The sequence below is a fragment of the Talpa occidentalis genome, unplaced genomic scaffold, assembly GCF_014898055.3.
Source record: "Talpa occidentalis isolate TD23 unplaced genomic scaffold, MPIMG_talOcc4v2.1, whole genome shotgun sequence".
Taxonomy (NCBI): Eukaryota; Metazoa; Chordata; class Mammalia; order Eulipotyphla; family Talpidae; genus Talpa; species Talpa occidentalis.
This window is the reverse complement of record NW_026555331.1, coordinates 108,270,407-108,291,735: the sequence shown is the minus strand read 5'-3', so window position 1 is coordinate 108,291,735 and position 21,329 is coordinate 108,270,407. Positions and strand designations below refer to the sequence as shown.

The following is a 21,329-nucleotide window of genomic DNA, read 5'->3' as shown; positions in this document are numbered from 1 at the left end:
ATCTATCCAGCTAACCTCCATTAGAAGAATAACACAAAATTAATAGAACTTTACTAGTAAGTTAAAAATATTTTCTGATAAATAATAGTTTCATTACAGGCTTAAACATTTGACTCTTGCAAAAGCTACAGAATACACAGCAGATAAATCTAAAAATCATCTTTTTACTCACTGTGTATTTTGACTTTGATTAGCTATAAATATCAAGTTTGATTTATAAAACCAGGTTCTCAGTTCTTTGCTTTCTGCTATAAAAGAAAGTATAATTTTTAAAAAGTTGCTTTCTTTCATTGCACAATAACAAGTCACTTTGTGCATCTGAGATAAATAACCCATACTGGGTTTCTCATCATGTATTGCACTGTGGCAGAACCCTTTACATTTTCTTCTGTTCTTAATAGTAACCAATGTGAGCATATACTCAATAAATACATGTATTAAAAATTAGTTGTTCTTGTGTCTGCACAGTACCATGTGGATTACAAAAGAAAAAAATATATAAGGCATGGCGTGTATTTTTCCTGTCTACTATAAGACTGACAACCTAAAAGTGCTATTAAAAAAAAATGGAGTTATAAAGACCAGGGATCTGAGCTTCAATGTTAGTGCTGACAGAGTTCTTAACCAAACTTTACTCAGGCTTCTCTGAATTTGCTTCTCAACTAGGCCCTGACTTCGGGCTTTAAATCAGTCTTAATTTCAGCAAGTATCCTAACAGATCACCTTCAGCCAGAAACCATCTTTACCCCTATTGTAATAATTTTCTACCTATGACTCCTGCCATGTCCCCTGGCTATAAATTCCCACTTTTCCATGTTACATTTGGCATTGAGTCCAGTTCTACACAGATGATTCTTTCCCCCCACTGCAATAATTTTTCTGAGCAAAATCAGTTTTACCACTTTAAATACTGCTCAGCTCTGGCCTTACCTTGATAGCATCAAACTAGTTGGGTATGCTTAAGTCATTTAATCCTTCTGGGTTTCCGTTTACTTATATATAGGCAAGTCGGAAAAGATGATTTCTGAGGGTTCCTGGCAGAACTAAAATTCTCATGAAGAAATCTGGTAGAGGAAACTGAGTTTCAGAAAATTTAAGCAATTTGGACTTGCTGTAGGTCATAGGAGTTGTGTGAGATCAGGTCATCACACAAGTCTTGTGGATCTCATTATGTTTTCATTTTACAAAACCAGTTACCTTTATCTCAGTACTAAAACCAAAAGCCAGATCTATCCAGAGAAATGTCATAGCACCCAGAGTACTATTTGAGCCAAAGTGCTTCTTTAATCTTACAATCTGTTGTTCATTTTTCTTTTACCTGTAATTACATTTCATTTAATAAAATAACTAATTTTTCCTTTCTGGAAATATAAATTATACTACTTTTTGTCTTCAAAAGTACCATTCAGTTTGGTTCTGCGGTTGGCTCGCACTTACTTGACCCATAAAGACTCTGAAAAGCCACATGGCTCAGCAGAATGAACACATATGGTGCCAAAAGTTTGATTCTAGGATACTGTGCAGTGTGATCTCAGCAAGATCATTTTACTTTCTCCCACTTTGAGTTACTTAATTCATATCCAAAGTAAATTATAAGGCCTCCTTGGTGCCTACGGGTTAAACTATCACCAATATGGCTGATTTGGATCCCCTGGCAGGGAGCTAACCCACATATGGTGCAGCAGACCTCGCCTGTCTGGCCCTCTGCTCCCCTCAGCAGTGTATTTCAGTAAAAAACACCTGTTCTGCTCCCTACTCTGTATCTGGGGAACCCTTTCACCCCTTGCACCTCTAGCCCACACCACAGTTCCATGCTAAAAAAAAAAAGTAAATTATAAAGTATTAAGATCAAATACGTGAAATTTTAAAATATTACAAATGTACTGATGATGAACAGTGTGTTTGCATGCCATAGTACAGTCTGAAAGATCTATTCCCTTACATATAAATTATGATCACATTAAAAAACCTACATCCTAATGCTACTTGGAATTTTTTAACATCACACCGAAAAATGCCACTTTCTCCGTGGTATCTTTGTAAGCTATTTTTACCCTGAGGAATAACAAACACATGATATTTGAAAGTTAAGCAATCTTTAAAACACATAAAAACACAACAATCTGATTTTATTTTCATTCCTCTTCTCGCTTTTGTATTATCAACCTCTTAACTTCTGCCAACAAAAGTCTTCTAAAATGTTACATTTTCTGTGAGATGCAAGAACCCAAATGCGACACTGCCGAGAGGTAGAAATCAGGATTTTTAATGCTTTTAAGCATTTCAATCTACAGTTCACCCTCATATTATGACATCATTGCCTTCCAGTGTTTGCTCTCATTAAACAATCCTGTTCCTATTTTGTTTCCCGTTGCTTCCAATACAGGCTGCAAACGTTCCGTTTACAGTTTCTGTGAAAGCGACGACTTGCACATTTCTTTGCTTGGTAACTACAATCTTGCTGCAATTGATCCGGTGAGGTCAATCTCTCACCAAAAGGCAAGATCTGGACAAGATCAAGTATCAATAGCAAAACCAAGGCCCAAAGAGAAGGGGGGCGGAGTCAACAAACCTCCCTAACACCAAGGATTTTAGGGCTTCCATAGATAAACAAAGGAAGTTGATTTTCCCACGACGCCGCGCGTGCTTCAACCAACCTGAGGCATTTGTCTGGAAGCCCACTGAGCCCATTACCTAGAGAACGCAGCCCAAGTGCTGATTTTACTACAGGCTGTCATTATAGGTGGACACCCAGGGAATCAATGGAAACAGATGGATGGGGGAACAGAGCGGCGCCGATCTTCGAGTCGTTTCATCTACTCCATCAAAGAACCTCAGCATCTAACAATCCCAACATCCAGCAACACATGGCTCCTCCGCGACTCAAAACAGTTATTTTCAACGCAGGAGAAAGAGGGGTCTCTGGGGAGGTTGGGCTTTGGGGGGGGCAAATGCGAGGAGCTGAGAAGTCAAAAGGGCTCAAATGGGGAGGAGAAACAGAGTGGAGGGCAGTGGGAGCCCTCAGGGTGCAAACGCCCGATCGGCGGACGCGGGTGCAAGCCGCCTCACTTTCTCACCTGACAGCCCTTCTTGTGGTGAAAACCGACCACCACGATGTGCAGCACGGGCCCTCGGGGGGCGCCATCGCCGCCTCGCCCGGCCTTCTCCATGGGCGGCCGCCGAGGGCCCGCAAGAGGACGACTTCAACCGCCAAGGGCCGACGGCGAGCGGCGGGCTTCAGGTGTCAGCAGGGCCGCCGCATGAGGGCCGAGCACCGGGCCGGGAGGAGGCCGAGGCTCCCGCAGCTCCGCGCCGCCCCCCGGCGCCACGGCTGCCCTCCCCTCATCCGCTTCCGCAGCTTCCGGGCTGTCACCTGACGCCGCGGGCGGGGCGGGGCGGGGCAGGGCAGAGGGACCTGAGGGGCGGGGCCGAGGGGAGGGCGGGGCCTGGATGGGAGGGGGAACTGGGGAAGGGGCGGGGCTTCGCAGGGCAGCCCTCCTCACCTGCGTCCTGCTCCAGGTACTGTCTCTACCCTCTGCCTGCTCTGCCCGCCCTTTCTTCTACCTCCTTAAAATCGCCACCTCTTCCTTCCTTTCTTCAGCTTTCCTTATTTTTATTTTTGTTTATTTATTTTTTTAAAGATTTATTTTTTATTTATGCAAGAACTGGGGTACAGGCCAGAGGCGTGGGAGGGTGACAGGATTCACTAGAGACAGAGTAGGGAGCAGGACAGGCAGACAGACTGAAGACACTGCTGAGGGGAGCAGTGGGGGAGGCAGGAAAGGTCTGCTGCGCCATGTGGGTATGTATCTCCCTGGCTGGCCAGGAATTGAACCCACGCTGCAGAGGCTGCGGACAGCTTTACAACGCTGCGCTCAATCTGCTGTGACACCGGGGAGGCCTTTCTTTATTTTTAAGTGTCTTTTCTACTCACTACCCAAATACCCCGTTCTTCCACTTCCTTTCCTTGTCATTTCTGCCGCTCTTTATGCTTTAATATTTGAAAACATGGGGCGCATGCTACAACTGTATAACTGTTTCTTCAACTTTTAAAGTACTTGCTTATTTGAGATTTCAGCTTCTTTTCAGGTTTCCTCCCTGACTGTAAACTTTATAATCAAGTTTAATTTCTATGATTGAGTAGAACTGTTAATGCTAGTGAAAATACAGTAGAAACTTTTTAAAATGTTGCTACTATTTCTATTTTATATTACAAAATTCTTGACAATGACTCAGAACTGTGTGTGAAACTATTCTTCCATGTGTACAGACCATGTTATTATTTTCTTTAATTTGCTTTGATAGTTTGCACAATTAAAGTATAATTGAACATCTTTTTAAAAAGATTTAAGGGCAGAACATCTAAGAACTCTATATGTACAGTGAATTCCAGATGTTTAAGTCACAGTGCAGGAGTACCAGTAACAACTTTATAAAAATCTGTGTCATTTGCATCCCAGAGGTTCCAACTGAAATTATATTATTTATTCATTACTATTATGTTGCTTAAATGTTTAGAATATGTTGTTTAAAACAATGCTATAAATGAAAAAGAAATGTTACTGAGAAAATTGGGAGAGAAAGTAAGGGAATTTCCAAAAATTTTTCCATCTCTAAATATGGAGACTGGTCTACATAAGAGTTTGTGTTAACATTTTTTATGTTCATTTTAAATGAGTTGTGCTAATATATAATAAATTCATTAACAAAATATTATCTTTAGGGACAATTATTTATTGAGAAAAGAATAGAAATTCCTGTTTTAAAAGAGTTGGCACAATATTATCAAGATTGGAAGTAACAATTTGAGGTGACAGTATACTTGATGTTTTGAAGGAAAACTTTTGCTTATATTTTTATGACATATATTTCCAGAGGGAAAATTTAGAAATAGTTTCCTTAACACATAATACATTGAAGAATCTCTACTAAATATGTCTTTCATAATCAATTATTATAAGTTTTATATTCTCTCTGCTCTATTATAAGTAAGAACTGAAGGAAGAAAAACCCTGGGCACATAGAAATATGACATTTTCAAGTTCATTAAAAATGAACATACCATCTGGAATTGGCCTGTTGTTTCTTTTTGTGTCTTGTCCCAGGAATGAACGGTAAAATAAAATCACACCCCTCCTGCAATTCCCAATAACTATGTATTGTGTAAATAACCTGTATCTTCTTTTTCAGAATATACTGTCTCTCTTCATAATTAATATTATTGAAAATTGCTAACGTTCATTAGTTCTTGTAATAAAAAGTTACTGACTTTCTTAAAACATTTTTCTGACTTTTAAACCCTATCAAGTAACAAAAATGCCTTGAATTTGGTCCTTACTGTCACTATAATATGGTGAAAAGAAAATAAGAATAGAGCTAGAAAAGAAAAACCAGGAATAGAAGAGAAATTCACAATCAAATGTGGGTTTACTTTGTCATTAGAATCTTCTGGAAATTATGGTTAGTGTTGATGGGTATCTATCAAACAGTGAGAATAAGTTTAAAGAATATTTTTGAGATCCTATAATGGTAGGGAACTGAAACTGGTAAGCACAGTGCATTAAGCTTAAGTCAATTCTGCTTTAGCGTGGTTAATGTCTGGTTATAAAAATAAGATAAATATGAAGCCAGCTTTTAATGCTAGCTATTATAGTACTCTAAGCCAACAATTATGTTAGGTATAAGGAAATAAAGATAAGTAATAATTAACACTTAAATAGGGCTTAATATGTGCCAAACTTCTGACAACCACTTTTCACAGATGATCTTATTTAATCTTCACAACAATCTTATAAGTGATAGATACTATTATCCTCATTTTTCCCAATGGGTAAATTGAGACTTATACAGGTTAAATAAGTTGCCCAAAGTTGAATAAATATAAGTTTGAGAAACTTCATCTTAACATCTGTCTGAAAGTATAGTCATAAAGAGTAAGTCTGTTTCTAATTATTTCAATTTTTATGAAATAAATAAAAGCCAGATTGGCTTGGTATTTAGCAGAAGTTGCTGAACTCGAGGGGGCTTTGAACCAAAGGGCTCATCTGTGAAGTACTTTTGAATCTTTATGTTGATGTTTGCTTTAAGTCATCTAATTCTTATGGATCCTTGAAGCTAAGAGGACTTTTCTGATTTTTATATTCAATTTCATGTGCCTTGCACATAATGTTTGTTAGTTGTCTTTCTCTCCCACTCATTTGTAAGCTCACACAAAGCAGAAGCCCTTGTAGTTTTATATTCAGCAAAATGCCTGCCAATATTGTTCATTGAACAAAATGCCTGTCAAATAGTGTTCAATGAATGAATGATGGGTATTTTACAATTGTTTTTAGTATGAATGTTCTTTTGGTCTTTCCTGTTTAGATTCTTCAGTTCCAAGTTCTGGTATACAAATATAAAACAAACAAAGGCAGAAAAATCTGTTTTCAAAACAGAAGTGCAAAGCCTTTTCTTAAGTGTGATGACATTAACATAGAGTGACATCTGGTGGTTGCCTGCCAGGCAATAAGTGTTCAAATAGTGAATATAAAAAATTCTGTAATAATTAGACTTCTAGATATAACAAGAAAAACATAGTAGAAGATATTAAAAGAAAACACTACCCTCGCCCCGAACCCCCGGGAAAGTTAAAGGAAATGCTGATTGTGGGTTTACACTCAAACTCGACACGTTAAAAAAAAAAAAAAAAAGCAGATTCCTTAAGAAAATGGTTTTCACGAAAATATTAACCTACCTAATTGGTACCGCGGAAAACGAATTGATTTATAATGAAGAGAGATCCTGACTTGAGATGAGATGCCACTTTATTGGGGAAAATAAACTTGAGATTTCCGTATATTGTAAAGCCTTCGGATTAGAGAAGATTTTATTCACCAGGCAGGGTATCTTTAACGTTCCTCGGAAAATTCTGTTGGTTGTGTGTTTGTTTGTGGCGGGGGTGGGCGTAGTGGCTATTTGTCGAGATCGTAGGATAGTCAGTGGACAGAAATCCTTGACCCACCTCACGGCCTTCGATTGAAGCATCTGGGCGCGATCTCTTCGGACTGGCCCGATCGCACGCTCGGCCTCAGATTGATCGAGCCTGCCAAACGGAAAAGGGCGGAAGCGCGCTCTTTCAAACTTGCCGTCCTTACGTCGATGAACGCAGGCCACTTCCGGCGTAGCCATGGCGGCTAACGCTACCACTAACCCGTCGCAGCTGCTGCCTCTAGGTAATTTTCATCCCGTAGGGAGCGGGAATGGGTAACTGAAGCTTACGGTTGGGGACCGAGAGGCCAGAAGCTTAGGGCTGTGGACCAAGGCAGTCTCTGCCGAGTGTTAGGAAACTCTCTGGCACCAACTGTTCCCCCCTTCGCAGTCGCTCTCTAGGCTCAAATCTCTGCGGCCCCCGACGCCGCGTCTCCTTAGCGGGGTGTGGGGTTCCCCGAGGCAGGGACTTGTTACTCTGCAAACCAAACCGTCACTAGAAAAAGTCCACACTTTGTGAATGCATCACTGCCCGTCTTTGTTGTGAGCTCGCCTTTGTGGCCATGGGTAGCAGTCCCATTCCTTAAACTGGCCTTTTAGTGCCTCAGGCCAGACCTTGTCGTCTCTCTTGCTGGGTTTTGAGAGAAGCACCAGGGTCTGGCTTGAACCGTAAAAGAAGAATCCGGAAAAAGTTTTCGTCATTCATTCTTTCATTCAGCAGTTATCTGTGTACTAGGTACCGTGGGTTGGGATTATATAACTTCATATTCTTTAAAAAAGATTTCTTTATTTATGCATACAAGAACTGGGGGACAGGCCAGAGGTACGGGGGTGGTGGTAAGAGGATTCACCAGAGACAGAGGAGGGAACAGAACAGTGGATCTACTGAAATACACTGCTGAGGGGAGCAGTGGGCGAGATAGGAGAGGTCTGCCGCGCCATGTGGGTTTCTGTCTGGCAACCGGGGATGGAACTCTTGCTGCAGAGGCTGCGGACTGCTTCATAGTGCGGTGCTTAACCCTTTGCACCACCAGGGAGGCCCAGGGATTATATAACTTTAAATCACGGCCGTTGCCTTCCAGTAGCACACAGGCCAGTGGACAAGAGAGGCTACTAAACAAGTAAACATTCCAAATAATGCTAAGCCGGTTAAAGAGATACCCAAGTTGCTGTCACAACAAAAGGGTAATGACAGGAAGGAATCTGGTGAAGACATTTATACCTTTCTATTCCTAATCTTTTGTAGCAGAAAGGTGATTGAGTCAGTGGTCAAGACAGTGAAAAGTTCTCATTCCTTCATTTGACAAAGCGTTTTTTTTTTTTTTTTTTTTGAATTCCTACTTTATGTCAGGGACTGCCCATTAGGGATACAGTAATGTGGAAAAAACAACTGTTGTTGCCACTCTCACAGAGCTTAAGGTCTAGCGTGTTAGTGAAATAATTTAGACCACCAGGGAGCCGGCGTTAGTGAAATAATTTAAAGTAGTATAAAATCACACTCACAATAATTTCTACAAAGGAGGTAAGTGCAGAGCAGAGAGCTTTTCTGTTAACGATTGAACAGAGATATGTAATGTAACATCTAAAGTATTGTTATGAATGCTTTCCCTGTTTTATCTTTCACCATATCCAAGTAACATGCACCAGTAGTCACTCAAATATTTGTTGAAGTAATGAAGGATAAACTAACCTCTTCTCTTCCCTCTCCCTTTTTTTTCCTTTTTAAAAATTACCTCCATAGAGCTTGTGGACAAATGTATAGGATCCAGAATTCACATTGTGATGAAAAGTGATAAAGAAATTGTTGGTACGCTTCTAGGATTTGATGACTTTGTCAGTATCCTTTTAAAAGGTGGTGGTCATAAGGGATTTTCTTTGGTATTTAAGAACAGAAGAAGTAAGGGCTATAATAAGTACCTATAGATTATTATAATACAAATCAGTTTATCCTCAGGGAACTTACAGCATTTTTAGAGTTGTGTGTGTACTTAAAGTTCGTACTAGTTACAGGTATTTTGATTTTGAGCTATTGTATTAAATGTTATAATTAAAACTGAACAAAGGGACCAGGTATTTGAACCAGGTATATTTATTTTCTTTCTTTCCTTTTTTTTTTTTTTAAGATATTTATTTATGCATACAAGAGCTGGGTTACAGGCCAGAGGTGTGGGGGATGAGAGGATTCACCAGAGACAGAGTGGGGAACAGAACAGGTGGATTGACTGAAATACATTGCTGAGGGGAATAGTGGGCGAGACAGGAGAGGTCTGCTGCACCTTTTGGGTTGCTCCCTTGCTGCCCAGGAATCGAACTCATGCTGCAAAGGCTGGGGATTACTTCATATTGCGGTGCTTAACCCATTGTGCCACCAGGGAGGCCCTATGTTTATTTTCTTAACACCAAATTTCAGATATGGTACTGGAAGATGTCACTGAGTTGTAAGTAGTGTTAAAAATAAAGAATTGGGGGAAATCTTTTTAACATTTATGTAGTTTTGTAATGTTACATCAGTGAAATGAATTATGAGATAACATTGCCTGTTGGAATGTCCTTAAAGATAGAAATTTTATTTACTGACACCAGTAAAATCAGATCAGAGTGTTATTTCCAGAATGTAATTATTAAATTGCTATGAATTTAAATTGCTATGAATTTAGTGGAGACAAAGCTTTCAAGTAAACAATAATAAAAATAGCCAGGAGTCTTAGAACTCAGGTCAAATCAAAGAACTGATACTAAGAGTATGTAATTATATAGCATAAAATGTTAGTGGTGACTTGATCGTATTCATATTCATTATAGAGACTGTGATCAATATCTCTGCTTTTAAAATTGAATTTATTACAGATTGGTTTAATGGATAAGAATTAGTAGTAATAGTAAAAAAAAAAAAAAGTAAAACTTTTTTTTTCTTTTTTTTTTTTTTTTTGGTCTCCTTGGCAAGTTTAAACATTTTTTAAAATGAAGATCAGGCCTAATGGGTGTGGATCTAGTCCAGTCAGTTCATTCTGTTGTCTTTGGGGAAAAGTGTATATTATCCAGTGGATAACCTCTGTCTCTGAAAATTATTGATATAATTGCCTGACCTCATATTCACTTGTATACAAGAATAACCATTTTAGGGATTAAAATGTTGCTTTCATTATCACTGTCTATCCTGACTCTTTTATCTTATCTGTTTAGTGAGATCACACCAGAAGGAAGAAGAATTACTAAGTTAGATCAGATTCTGCTAAATGGAAATAATATAACAATGGTAAGACACAGTAAAGCTATTTATTTAGATGTTAGCCTATTTTCGTGGGACAGGGATGACAGAACTAACTTGATTGGCTAAATATTCATGGCCTAGAGGAACTTAAGATGGGAAAGGGGTGCTGTGTTGGTCAGGACTCTAAAGCTGAGCTTTTGAAAATGACATCAACCCTGAGGATTTTTTGCCAACAATCATAGTTGAGACACAGTATTAATTAATGATCTTGGGAATTGTAAACAAATAAGGATGACCTGGAGAAGATGGGAATGTGAAGGAGGGACAGAGAGGCAAAAGTGATTTTGGTGGTGGAGGAGCTCTCAGCGCTAGGGTTTTGAGGTTATGTGGTTGCAGTGGTCGTGGTGATAATATACTTTTTTTCCTCCTATGCAGCTGGTTCCTGGAGGAGAAGGACCTGAAGTATGAATGGATTTCCTTGACTTAATGCTAGATTCTGTTTTGTCTTAAAATGACAACGAAATAGAAAATTTGTTTTAACCTTTTTGGATTCTGTGAAGCTAAGTTTCCCGTTAAAGGGAAATGCTTTGAAAATGCATTGTAAATGCCCATTTTTATAAGTTAATCATGATTATCTCAGAAAAAGAGCGGTTTGTTCTTTATAGACTAAAATAAAGGTGTTTTTGGTTAACTGTCGCTTTCTTATAATAACCAATGGAACAAAGATTATAGTTACTTTGTCACTTGCTTTCTTGCCATTTTGGGCCTTTTGCTTCCTCATTTATATGCTCATTTGATTCTCAAACAAAAGTTGTTCCAAATGATGAAGTTTGGTGTTGAACACGTGCATTTAAAAAATTTGAAATGATTTCTTATTCAGTTCAAACTGATGTTTTGTAATGAGGATTTTTCTACTGGCCTCAAATTCTATTAACTTTTATAAAAATAAACAAGCAGAATATACAGGTAATATATGCATGTTATAGAAATGCAGAAAAGCAAAAAGAAAATACTCACATTTTGCTTTATAAGTCCTTTTAGATTTTTTCAGTACACTCTATGAACATTTTATTTTTACAAAAACTTGAACACACTGTTTTGTATCCTCCATTTAAAACTTTTTGAATTTAAATGATGGACATTTTTCCATGTCAAATATGTCAGCAACATTAATGTCTACATTTCATTAAATGGATTTCTACTTTTTTTTTTTTTTTTAGCATATTCTCATTATTGACCACAATAATTTGACCAACTCTTTGCACCTTTTTTTCCCCCCTTAGGATAAAGTAAACATTTTTAATAGGTTACTCTAAGTCATGTATTTTGCAGATGATTTCCCTGGTTGATTATTTCTAGTAATGGTGGTTTTTTGGACTTAAATAATGTATATAGTTGTATGTTTATGTTATTCTGTATGGTTTTGTCTGTCATATACATGAATTAGAAAGACCTCATTTGCTCTGTTTATATGGTTTTCTGTTACTTTTGTTTTCTTTGTTTCATTTCGATCTTTTAAAAAAATATATTTATTTATTTATTTATTTATGCATGTGTAGAAGAACTGGGGTGGTAGGCCAGCAGTGCAGGGGGTGAGAGGATTCACAAGAGACAGAGTGGGGAGCAGAACAGATGGATCTACTGAAATACACTGCTACAGGGAGTAGCAGGCAAGACAGGAGAGGTCTGCTGCGCCATATGTGGGTTAACTCTGTGGCTGTGGATCCAATTCAGGCCCTCGTGGTGACAGACTGAGACTTAACACCTAGGCCACCAAAGAGGCCCAGTTTCATTTCAATCTCTAATCCATCTTCACTTTAGTGTTTCCATGTGAAAAAAGGATCCAACTTGTTTTTTCCCCCCAAAAACCAGAACTGATTGGTCCTTTTATTTTTTTCCCCATGATGTAAGTGCTACTGGCTGATTACAAGCTGCTGAAGGTTTAACAGCTGGCTTGCAGACTTTGCAGAGATTTAACAGTCTATTGTCAGAAGGTGGCAGGAGCCTGTTGCCCCATACCACTCTGCTTTTGATCCTTGTTGGAGAGGCATGCTTTTCCTCCTGTTGCTTCTTTAACTTGGGGGAAGATTAAATAGTGTAATACAGTTCTTTCCTCTTTTACCTCCTCTCATAGGGGAGTTGGACAATCATGCTCAATTCTAACTTTTCTCCTCACAGGAATTAGTTTCTTGCAGGGAGCACATGTTCTAAGCTTTAACATTCTAGGAATTTAGAGGAGCCTGGCCTCACTTTGGGAGGCATAAAGTTATCTATCAATAGCTTGTGGCTACTACTGTGTTTCAGTAATAGGAAGTTTGATTGCTTACAGATGAACTGTAAGGTCTAACTCACATAAGCATATACTTTTATATTACAATTTGTTCAGAATGAGTACTAAGTAAGGGTTTCTTAACCTTGGCACTATTGACATTTTTGTCTGGATCATTCTTAGTTGTGGGGCTGTCCTGTGTATTGTAGGATGTTAGCAGTATCCCTGGTCTCTGTTAGATGCCAGCAATATCCTTCCTCTTCCTTGCCCCCTCCATTTGTGTCAGAAAATTACTCTAGGTATCACCAAATGTCCACCGAGGGCAAAATAATCACTTGTGGTTAAGAACCATCATTCTAAATTATAGGGATGCTATTTATTTGACTCTCAAAATCTCTTAATACATGTGTGAGGAATCATGGTTCTTGACAAATAAAAATTGGAGAGAAAACACTGTGACCAAGCATTCCAAAAATATAAAATAGGTGGTGGTATGCTGAAGTGCTATATTTGGTGCTAACCATATAGAATTTTCACTTTGGCAGGTTGCTGGTGAGAGGCTGTTTTTATCCAGGTGTTACTTCATTTCTGTGAAGGCAGCGCTGCATATGATTCCACCCTAAAGTGAAGGTGAGGCCTTAGCGCAACAAGTAGAAAAGGCAGAAGCTCTGCTGGCTTTGGTGACTTGGGTCAGTTTTTCTTAAACTTTGGTTTGGAATCAGAATCACTTGCAGATGTACTAGAGAACATAGAGGCCCATGCTTGTAAGGTAGGGTCTTACACCTGACACCCGTTGCCTTAAAATATAGGCTGTTGCAGGTGTAACTTTGAAAACAGGTGTGACTGAAACAAGGATTTGATTATAGAGATGAGAATCTGTCAATTTTTTTTCCCATTTGCAGAGCTTTTGTACATTGATGGGTAGAAGAGTATTTGCTTCATTTAAACTGGAAGGCAGCTAAGTTCTGTGTATGCGGTAGAGTACTAGTGGAGTATTAGTTTATATATATATATATATATATATATATATATAGTATTTAAAGAACAAGTTTATTAGGAGAGGGACAGAAAAGTAAAGTACAATTGCATAGACACAAGCAGGCAGGAAGAGCTGCCCCGAAATGGACAGGTTTGCTGAGAGAGGTCAGCATGGTTGCAGGCGGGCGGCCTTGAAGAGAGCTGCCTCCACTGAGGGAGGTCAGTAAAGAGAAATCCCAGCAGGTATAGGTCACAGGCAGGCGGGAAGCTGCTGCCCTGCAGAGGAGAGAGTTGGTGAAAGAAGCACCTGCATAGTCACAGGTGGGCAGAAGGTAGTGCTGCTTAGTTTATATTATTAATGCCAGATCTGTGCAGGTAATGATCCATCTGTTGCCACAAATACCAGACTTTGATCTGCACCAAGGAGGAACTTGCAGAGGGGCAACCTTGGATTCTCACGACTTGTCCTTAGGTTTGGGGGTTACTCCCCATCAGTATGGGCTCACTTTTGTTTTTGAGGGTTGATTTGTTGATTACATTCTCTCTGGCCATGTCTTAAGATTTCAAAGTCTAGTGTTTTTTCCTATGTGGAGGAATATGAATTAGTGTAACACACCTGGCCATTCTCTGTCACTTTGTTCTCTCTACCCCTGGACACATGGAGTGACTTAACTGATTTAATTTGGGGAAAGGGAAACTGGGCACGTTTGCCTCGTTTCTTCTTAACTCTTAAAGTTGAATTGTCTTCAGGGAGTATATTTCTGTTTTGCTATTTGTTACAGGATTTATTTAGGGGTCTGCATAAAGACATGAAGAAATCTGGGGTGGGCCAACAATGTTTGGTGGATAAATCTGAATAATTCAGGAGTTCCATATTTAGAAGTTAAGAATCCACATATGCGCTACATCATTGAGCTATCCTGTGTCAGTAATGAAAATATTTTGACCCGTGTCCACCATTTTGCCTTTTCTCTCAATTGGCTCAGAACCCAGATGTGGAAAGGAGGTGCTGATTATTGGTTCCATAAAAGACCCCAAGAGCCCTCAAGTCTGTATTAACACAGTAACCTCCTGTTTCTCCCCAGCTGCCTCCTATATCACCCCATCACATCTGTCCTGCCCAACTATCAGAGCTCTTGAGTGATTTATCTGAAATGTGTATATGGTTGTGCCATGCTAAGGCTTTCAAAACTTTCAGTAACTTATTCTCTGTACAGCAAGAACCCAAGTTCCATAATAGAATACCCTAAGGGATACCTGTTGACTTTGTCAACCACATCTGCGTCTTGTCTTAGTAACACAGGATTTGTAATGCTGACTGCTATCCCCTACTTCCCTATGAATTTTTGCCTTTTTTTCATGTTGGGGTCCTGTGGCTCCTTGACTCCAGATTTTCTTTACTTGGTTTCTTTTTTTTTTTTTTAATATTTATTTATGCATACAAGAACTGGGGTACAGGCCAGAGGTGCGGGGGTGAGAAAATTGGGGAACAGAACAGGCAGATCGACTGAAATACACTGCTGAGGGGAGCAGCGGATGAGTTGGGAGAGGTCTGCCGCGCCATGTGTGTAGCTCCCTGGCTGGGGATTGAACGTGTGCTGCAGTGGCTGCGGTGAGCTTCATAGGTTGCATTTTAACCCCTTGCACCACCAGGGAGGCCCTACTTGGTTTATTTCTATCCAACGTTTTAAGAGTAGGTTCAGTGTCCCTTCTAGAAAGTCCTATAAGATCCTTCACTTCTCAGTGCTTATGTGTCATGGAGATTTGTAGCATCTTTCCATTACTATTTTGGGCAGCTGCTTCCTTCAAAAAAAAAAAAAAAAAAAACCCAAAAACCAAACCAAAAAACAGCCTCAAGCATTTTGTGCCATGCGCAGTCCCAGGTTTCAAGGGAACAAAGACTACTGGACCAGAAAATAGAATCTGCTCTAGTTTTACCACCACCAGCCGTACAATCATCTGAATGTCTTACATTTGGCTAGCATGGTTGCATGACAAAATTGGACTCTGCCATTAACAGGGAAGATCAGTGAGAGAAACTTGGGGAGATTCAGCATGGTCCTGGTGCGCTGAGTCCTACTTGCTAACATCTAAGAGGTGGAACCAGTGCGGATCTCAGGTCAGCCTGATGCCCAAATCCATACTCTGCCTGCTACAGCACAGTGCTCATGAGGCTGGAACAAGGAATAACTGGGCAACGGACTTACTGTACTTTATCCAAGGTTGACCCTGACTGAATCTTTCGTTACTAGACATTTCATTCTTGAATTTAATAAAAAAAGCAATGTATGACATTAACTGGCCACCAGAGGGCACTGTGAAACAGCCAGTTGCTGAAACCAGGGCTTATTTTTCTCCCCTGACCCTACATTTGAACTCAGGTTTCCGGTCTTCTAATTATTATGGGATCATACCACACAAGCAAGTAAAGGGTTGACTCAATACCATTTTATGCTTTTTGAAAAAGAGGGATATTTTTCATTCATATTTTCTACACAAGATGCCTTTTCTGTGAAAAATCATCCTTAAGTGTAATGAAGATTGAAAACATGGGTTCTAGGCTTCCTGACTTGTCCTAGTGGGTTCTTTGTTAGAGCTGCTAATAGAAAGACGTCTTCAGCACTGTGTCTTAAGCAGTGACTAAATTTCTCTACTGGCAGCTATGCCGCAGCCCTTCCTTCTTGCTCAGTCTCTCTCAAAGGGCTCCTATAACACTGTTTCCTCCCCTTGTCCCTTTAAGTCCTGGATAGCAATGGCCTCCACATTTCTTTTATCTGGTTGCCTCCCTATTATTCACATTTTTCTTCTTTTTTTAATAAATATTTTATTTATGCATACAAGAACTGGGGTATAGCCCAGAGGTGCAGGGGTAGGGAGATGGGAGGATTCCAGAGACAGAGTGGGGAGCAGAACAGGCAGATCTACTGAATATACTGCTGAGGGGAGCAGCGGGAGAGACAGGAGATGTCTGCTGCACCATGTGGGTTAGTTAACTCCCTGGCCGGGTATTGAACTCATGCTTCAGTGGCAGGTGATAGTGCTGAGACTTAACCACTTGCGCCAACAGGGAGGCCCTCACATTTTTCTATATTGCCCGAACCTCTGTAAGTCATCTTAACTTTAAATGATTTCTCTTCCTCTGAACGGTGCTGGGACCCAGATCAGTCCAACACTCTAGAAGACATGCTGGAGCTTGGCCTTGGCAAATGAGCAGGCATTTGTGTGGCAGATAAGAGGGAAATAGGCACTCCAGACAAAGGGAACAGGCATGGAAGTGGAAGGATTTGGCACTTGGGGCTGTGATGAGGGTGTGGGGTAGCTGGAATATAGGGTGCTGCTGAAAGTAGCCAGAACTGAATCTTGGCAACATCTGAAAGGTAGGGTTAAAGGATTACCTTCTCTAAAGGACATGTGAGCATACTCTGACTTATAAAAGGAAGAAGAGAACTCTTGGAGGTTGTAGGTTCAGACCTATTCAGACTTAACCTGTCAGATTTGGAAGTAAGGTTGAAGGGACTGATTGCAGAAGTCATTAGATTTCATCACAGGGAAGAAAGGTGTGGAAAGTATGGTGAAGTGGTTTCATAACAAACGTGAGGGTCAGAAAGGAATAAAGATATTACGAGTCTGGTGACTATGCTTGAACTAAATCCTATTTGGACCCCCCATCCCTCCTCAAATGTATTCCTGAGCAGAAAAGGGCTTGTCTAAGGGAAAGAGAAGAGCTGCCTTCCTAAAACAAATCAAAACCACAGTGAGAGTTCATCTTCTACTGGTTAGAAAAGCTGTCATCAAAAAGCCAAAAATAAGATGTTGAGAAAAAGGAATTCTCCTTGTTCACTGTTGATGGAAATGTAAATTGGTGCAGCCACTATGGAAAACAATACGGAGTTTCCTTAAAACATTTAAAATGGAACTACCATATTTCCTGTTGACTAGAATAATATGTTGGAATAGAAGACCATGATCATGGTGTGTGAATCATAGACGCGGGGTTCTGGGCTCACATGCTTCTGCTCTGTGGGCAGGTGTCGACTGATTTCCTTTGAAGTATTTTCTGTTTCGTAATTACCACTTCTTCGGCCATAGGCCCCATTAGCACTTCCTCATAGCAACTCTGTTGTCATTGTCTTTAGCCAGCTTCATGATCAACATCTCATGGGGGCAGTAAGAAATGGGAAGGACCTTATTTTTCCCTCTACTGAGTTGCCTGGGGAGCATCTCTTGGTGATTGCAGCTGAAAGTGTGACATTTAATTAGTGGAGAAAATTGTGTCAGGCAAGAGGCAACCTGTGCTGGCAAGAGAGTGAGAAAAGTTTGGGGAAATTACTATTCAGTTGGGTAATTTGGCCAGGTTTTCTCCTAGATCCAGGTCTTGTGTTCACATCATCTTGGGTAGAGATGATAGGCATTCCTAGTTTATTTCCAAAGAGACAGCTAGAGGCTCCAGAAGCTTACGTTTTCTGCTGTAGTGGGAAGCACAAATGAACCCCCATAGACAACTAATTTCTTCTATTATGCCTGACATCTGTACAGGAAAATAAGTGATGAACTCCCAAGAGTTGAGGACCTTACCCTATGGATCCTGGCTTTATGCTGGTCTAGTGACTGGTGTTGATGACTCAGCTAGCAGTGAGATTGTGGTCACTCAAATCATAGGACTCAGGGTACAAAGAGTTTGAAAGGAGTTTACAGCACTACTCCTTGTAGATGAGGCACAGACCCCGAGAGTGCCTAGAGAGTGCTTGGTTTATCCACTCAGCTGCTTCACCCAGAGCTGACAGAAATCTGACCTATACTTATGCATGGGTGTCCTTGAGATCAGCTCTCCTAGTTTATTTCCAAAGGGCTATCCCTTCCTTACAGGTGCAGTACCACTGGGGTGATGCCTTGTGCTTCTGGGCCCCTTGGAAAAGGATGACACGTAACAGGAACCAAAGGGCACAGGGGATCATGGAGAGGGGCTTTGATGAGTTAGGAGCTGCAAAGGAAGGGGGCCTGAGAAGGAGTGTAAAGGAAGTGTGGGGTCCGCGTGGATCTGGCCCTAATACTTGCCCTGTTGCTTCTCAGTAGCGTGATCTAGAAGAAGATACTAAATGAGTCTGAACCTTAGTCCCCTTCTCTATAAAACAGTAATGATGATGAGTAGTTCAGGGTTATGTGAGTATTAGATGAAATAATGTATATGACAAATATATGTAATACGTGTGGGATAATGTGTGTGAAAATACTTGATATGAAAGTACCTCACAAGTACCGCAGGTGTGCAGTTGGCACCCACAGGTTGGAATTTCCTCCTGCCCTCCTGGAAATGGCTGCAGTGCCTAGAGATCCCCAGGGTTCCCCTCGTCCTGGTCCCCTCCCCTTTGGTCTCCTCTAGTCGTGCAGGTGCATGGTTTAGTGACAGAAGTCTAAAGAGTTAATGTTTTGTTGTTTTGAAGGAAAAATGGCATTGTTTCACTTAATTTAACATTGACTTACCAGCATGGCTAGATCTTGGGGTTCTAATATCATCAGCAGGACACAGTCCCTCCGTCTTTAGCTGTTTTCCTTTGTGTTACATCAGTTCTCAAGCAAAATCTGCCCTGATGGAGAAAGAGGAAGATTCAGACCCACATTCTGATGTCAGCAGAGAGTACCAATAGAAGAGATAGTAAGATGACATTCTGTAGGGGACCCTAGAAACCTGATTTTTGTCTTTGACCCGTGAGCTCTTTTTAAGTGGTCCCCACGAGAAATGCATGCCAGAGGAGACAAAATACCTTTTATTGTGTGGGCATGGTAGTTGCCCCCCCATTTTTCACTCTCCTTACATGGTTGCTCAGCTAAAGACTACATTTCTAAGCCTTCCTTTCAGCAATGTGTAGTTTTGTAAGAATCGTGCAAAGATTCTGGTTCATGGGATTTTAATGAAGTGGTGGAGGATGAGATGGATATTGCAGGGTAATAAGGGATTCTCATCCCAATCCTCGAGCAACTTCCTGGCCATTTGCATGAGTGAGAAGTGAACTATCTTACATACTCTGATTGGTTACGCCTCACCAATGCAGGCACAAGTACAAAATATGGCACTTAGTGAGCTGGAGTAGACGACGCAGGAGATTCCTTTTGCCTAGGACATGTAGAAGCTGTCATGGACCTAGAATCAGAGCAAGTTGAAGATGAGCCAGGGTTTTTCAAAGCTAGCTTTGCAACAGCTTTGCCTGGGGCCATTCCTGGTCATAATTGGTTCAGAAGAAAGTGGCCAGTAAGCTCTCAGCAGCTGCCTCTCAGAAGTTGGAAAAAACTGCATCAATGAAGTAAATTGAAAGATTATCTGTCATTAATTTATCTGGCATTCATAATCATCAAAACTGCATGGTATTGGAACAAGAACAGACATACAGACCAATGGAATCGAATAGAAAATCCAGAAATAAACCCACAGATTTATGGTCAACTAATCTTTGACAAAGGAGCAAAGACTATGCATTGGAGCAAAGAAAGTTTGTTCAATAAATGGTGCTGGGAAAACTGGGTCGCTACATGCAAAAGAATGAAGCTTGACCACTACCTCACACCATACACAAAAATCAACTCAAAATGGATTAAAGAACTAGACATAAGACCTGAAACCATAAAATATATAGAAGGAAATATAGGCGAAACACTACGTGATTTGCACATCAAAGACATCTTTACAGACACATCACCCAAAGCAGTGATAGTGAAGGCAAAGATAAACAGCTGGGACTACATCAAATTAAAGAGCTTCTGCACAGCAAAAGAGACAATAACAAAAACAAAGAGAAACCCCACCAACTGGGAGAACATTTTTGCACCCAACACTAATGATAAAGGACTGATCACAAAAATCTGCAAAGAGCTGATGAGACTTAACAACAACAAAGAAAAGAATCCAGTCAAAAAATGGGCAGAAGAGCTAAAAAGAAACTTCTCTGAAGAGGAAATGCAAATGGCCAACAGGCATATGAAAAAATGTTCAACATCACTTGTCATCAGGGAAATGCAAATCAAAACTACCATGAGATACCATCTTACACCAGTGAGAATGGCACATATTAAAAAAACTAGCAACAACAAATGTTGGCGAGGGTGTGGAGAAAAAGGAACTCTTCTGCACTGTTGGTGGGAGTGCAAACTGGTCCAACCACTGTGGAGAGCTGTGTGGAGATTTCTGGACCTACTAAACATAGAGCTTCCATATGATCCAGCAATTCCACTCCTAGGGATTTACCCAAAGGACACAGAAACATCAATTCCAAAGAACACCTGCACCCCTATGTTTATAGCAGCACTGTTTACAATAGCTAAGCTTTGGAAACAACCCAAATGCCCAAAAATAGATGACTGGATCAAGAAGATGTGGTACATATATACCATGGAATATTACTCAGCATTCAAAAAAGATAAACACATGCAATTTGCAGCAACATGGATGGCACTGGAAGGGATCATGCTCAGCGAAATAAGCCAAAAAGAAAAAGAAAAATACCGGATGGTCTCACTCATAGCAGGAATCTAGAAAACTTAAATAAGGGACCAGGAAAACGAATAACTATAAGAAAGTGAAAATCAAAATCAACAAAAAACTACGAACCAGAGACACTTTTAGGGGGGCGGGGGTAGGAGGGGAGGGATTGGGGTCAGAATGGGGGGGGCTGCAATTGTATGGGGAATATAAAAATAAAATTTATTATTAAAAAAAATTTATCTGGCATTAATACAGCAAGCCTTTAAAACATCCATTTATTACAAAAACGTTCATTTAAAAAGCTAGATTTTCCATTCCTAGATTCAGCAATTGTCATTATTATGCCATATTTGCTTCATTTTTTTTTCATCCTCCTTTTCTCCTCTCTCTTCACTTTTCCTCTCTTGTTTTTCTTTTGGCTATAGTCTTTT

At 40.2% G+C, this 21,329-nt stretch overlaps 2 protein-coding genes across 4 annotated transcripts in view; one reads left to right on the top strand and one right to left on the bottom strand.

The window, feature by feature from the left end:
- Positions 1–3,274, bottom strand: part of AVL9 (AVL9 cell migration associated) — a 38,915-nt gene extending 35,641 nt beyond the window's left edge. The window contains exon 1 of one of the 2 annotated variants that reach the window (XM_037510005.2): positions 3,078–3,274. In XM_037510005.2, the coding sequence (XP_037365902.1) occupies positions 3,078–3,170 (93 nt within the window). In that variant the 5' untranslated portion in view covers positions 3,171–3,274. The remainder of the gene's footprint in view (positions 1–3,077) is intronic. The other variant, XM_037509998.2, reaches the window with a different exon arrangement.
- Positions 3,275–6,960: 3,686 nt separating this feature from the next.
- LSM5 (LSM5 homolog, U6 small nuclear RNA and mRNA degradation associated) overlaps positions 6,961–21,329 on the top strand; it is an 88,145-nt gene continuing 73,776 nt past the window's right edge. The window contains exons 1-5 of one of the 2 annotated variants that reach the window (XR_008550784.1): positions 6,961–7,211; positions 8,708–8,803; positions 9,377–9,404; positions 10,150–10,222; positions 10,613–13,076. Coding sequence is in view for 1 of the 2 variants with exons in the window: in XM_054692458.1 (XP_054548433.1) it covers positions 7,166–7,211; positions 8,708–8,803; positions 9,377–9,404; positions 10,150–10,222; positions 10,613–10,645 (276 nt within the window). In the remaining variant the exon portion in view is untranslated. Of the gene's footprint in view, positions 7,212–8,707; positions 8,804–9,376; positions 9,405–10,149; positions 10,223–10,612; positions 13,439–21,329 lie in introns of those variants that run through there. The other variant, XM_054692458.1, reaches the window with a different exon arrangement.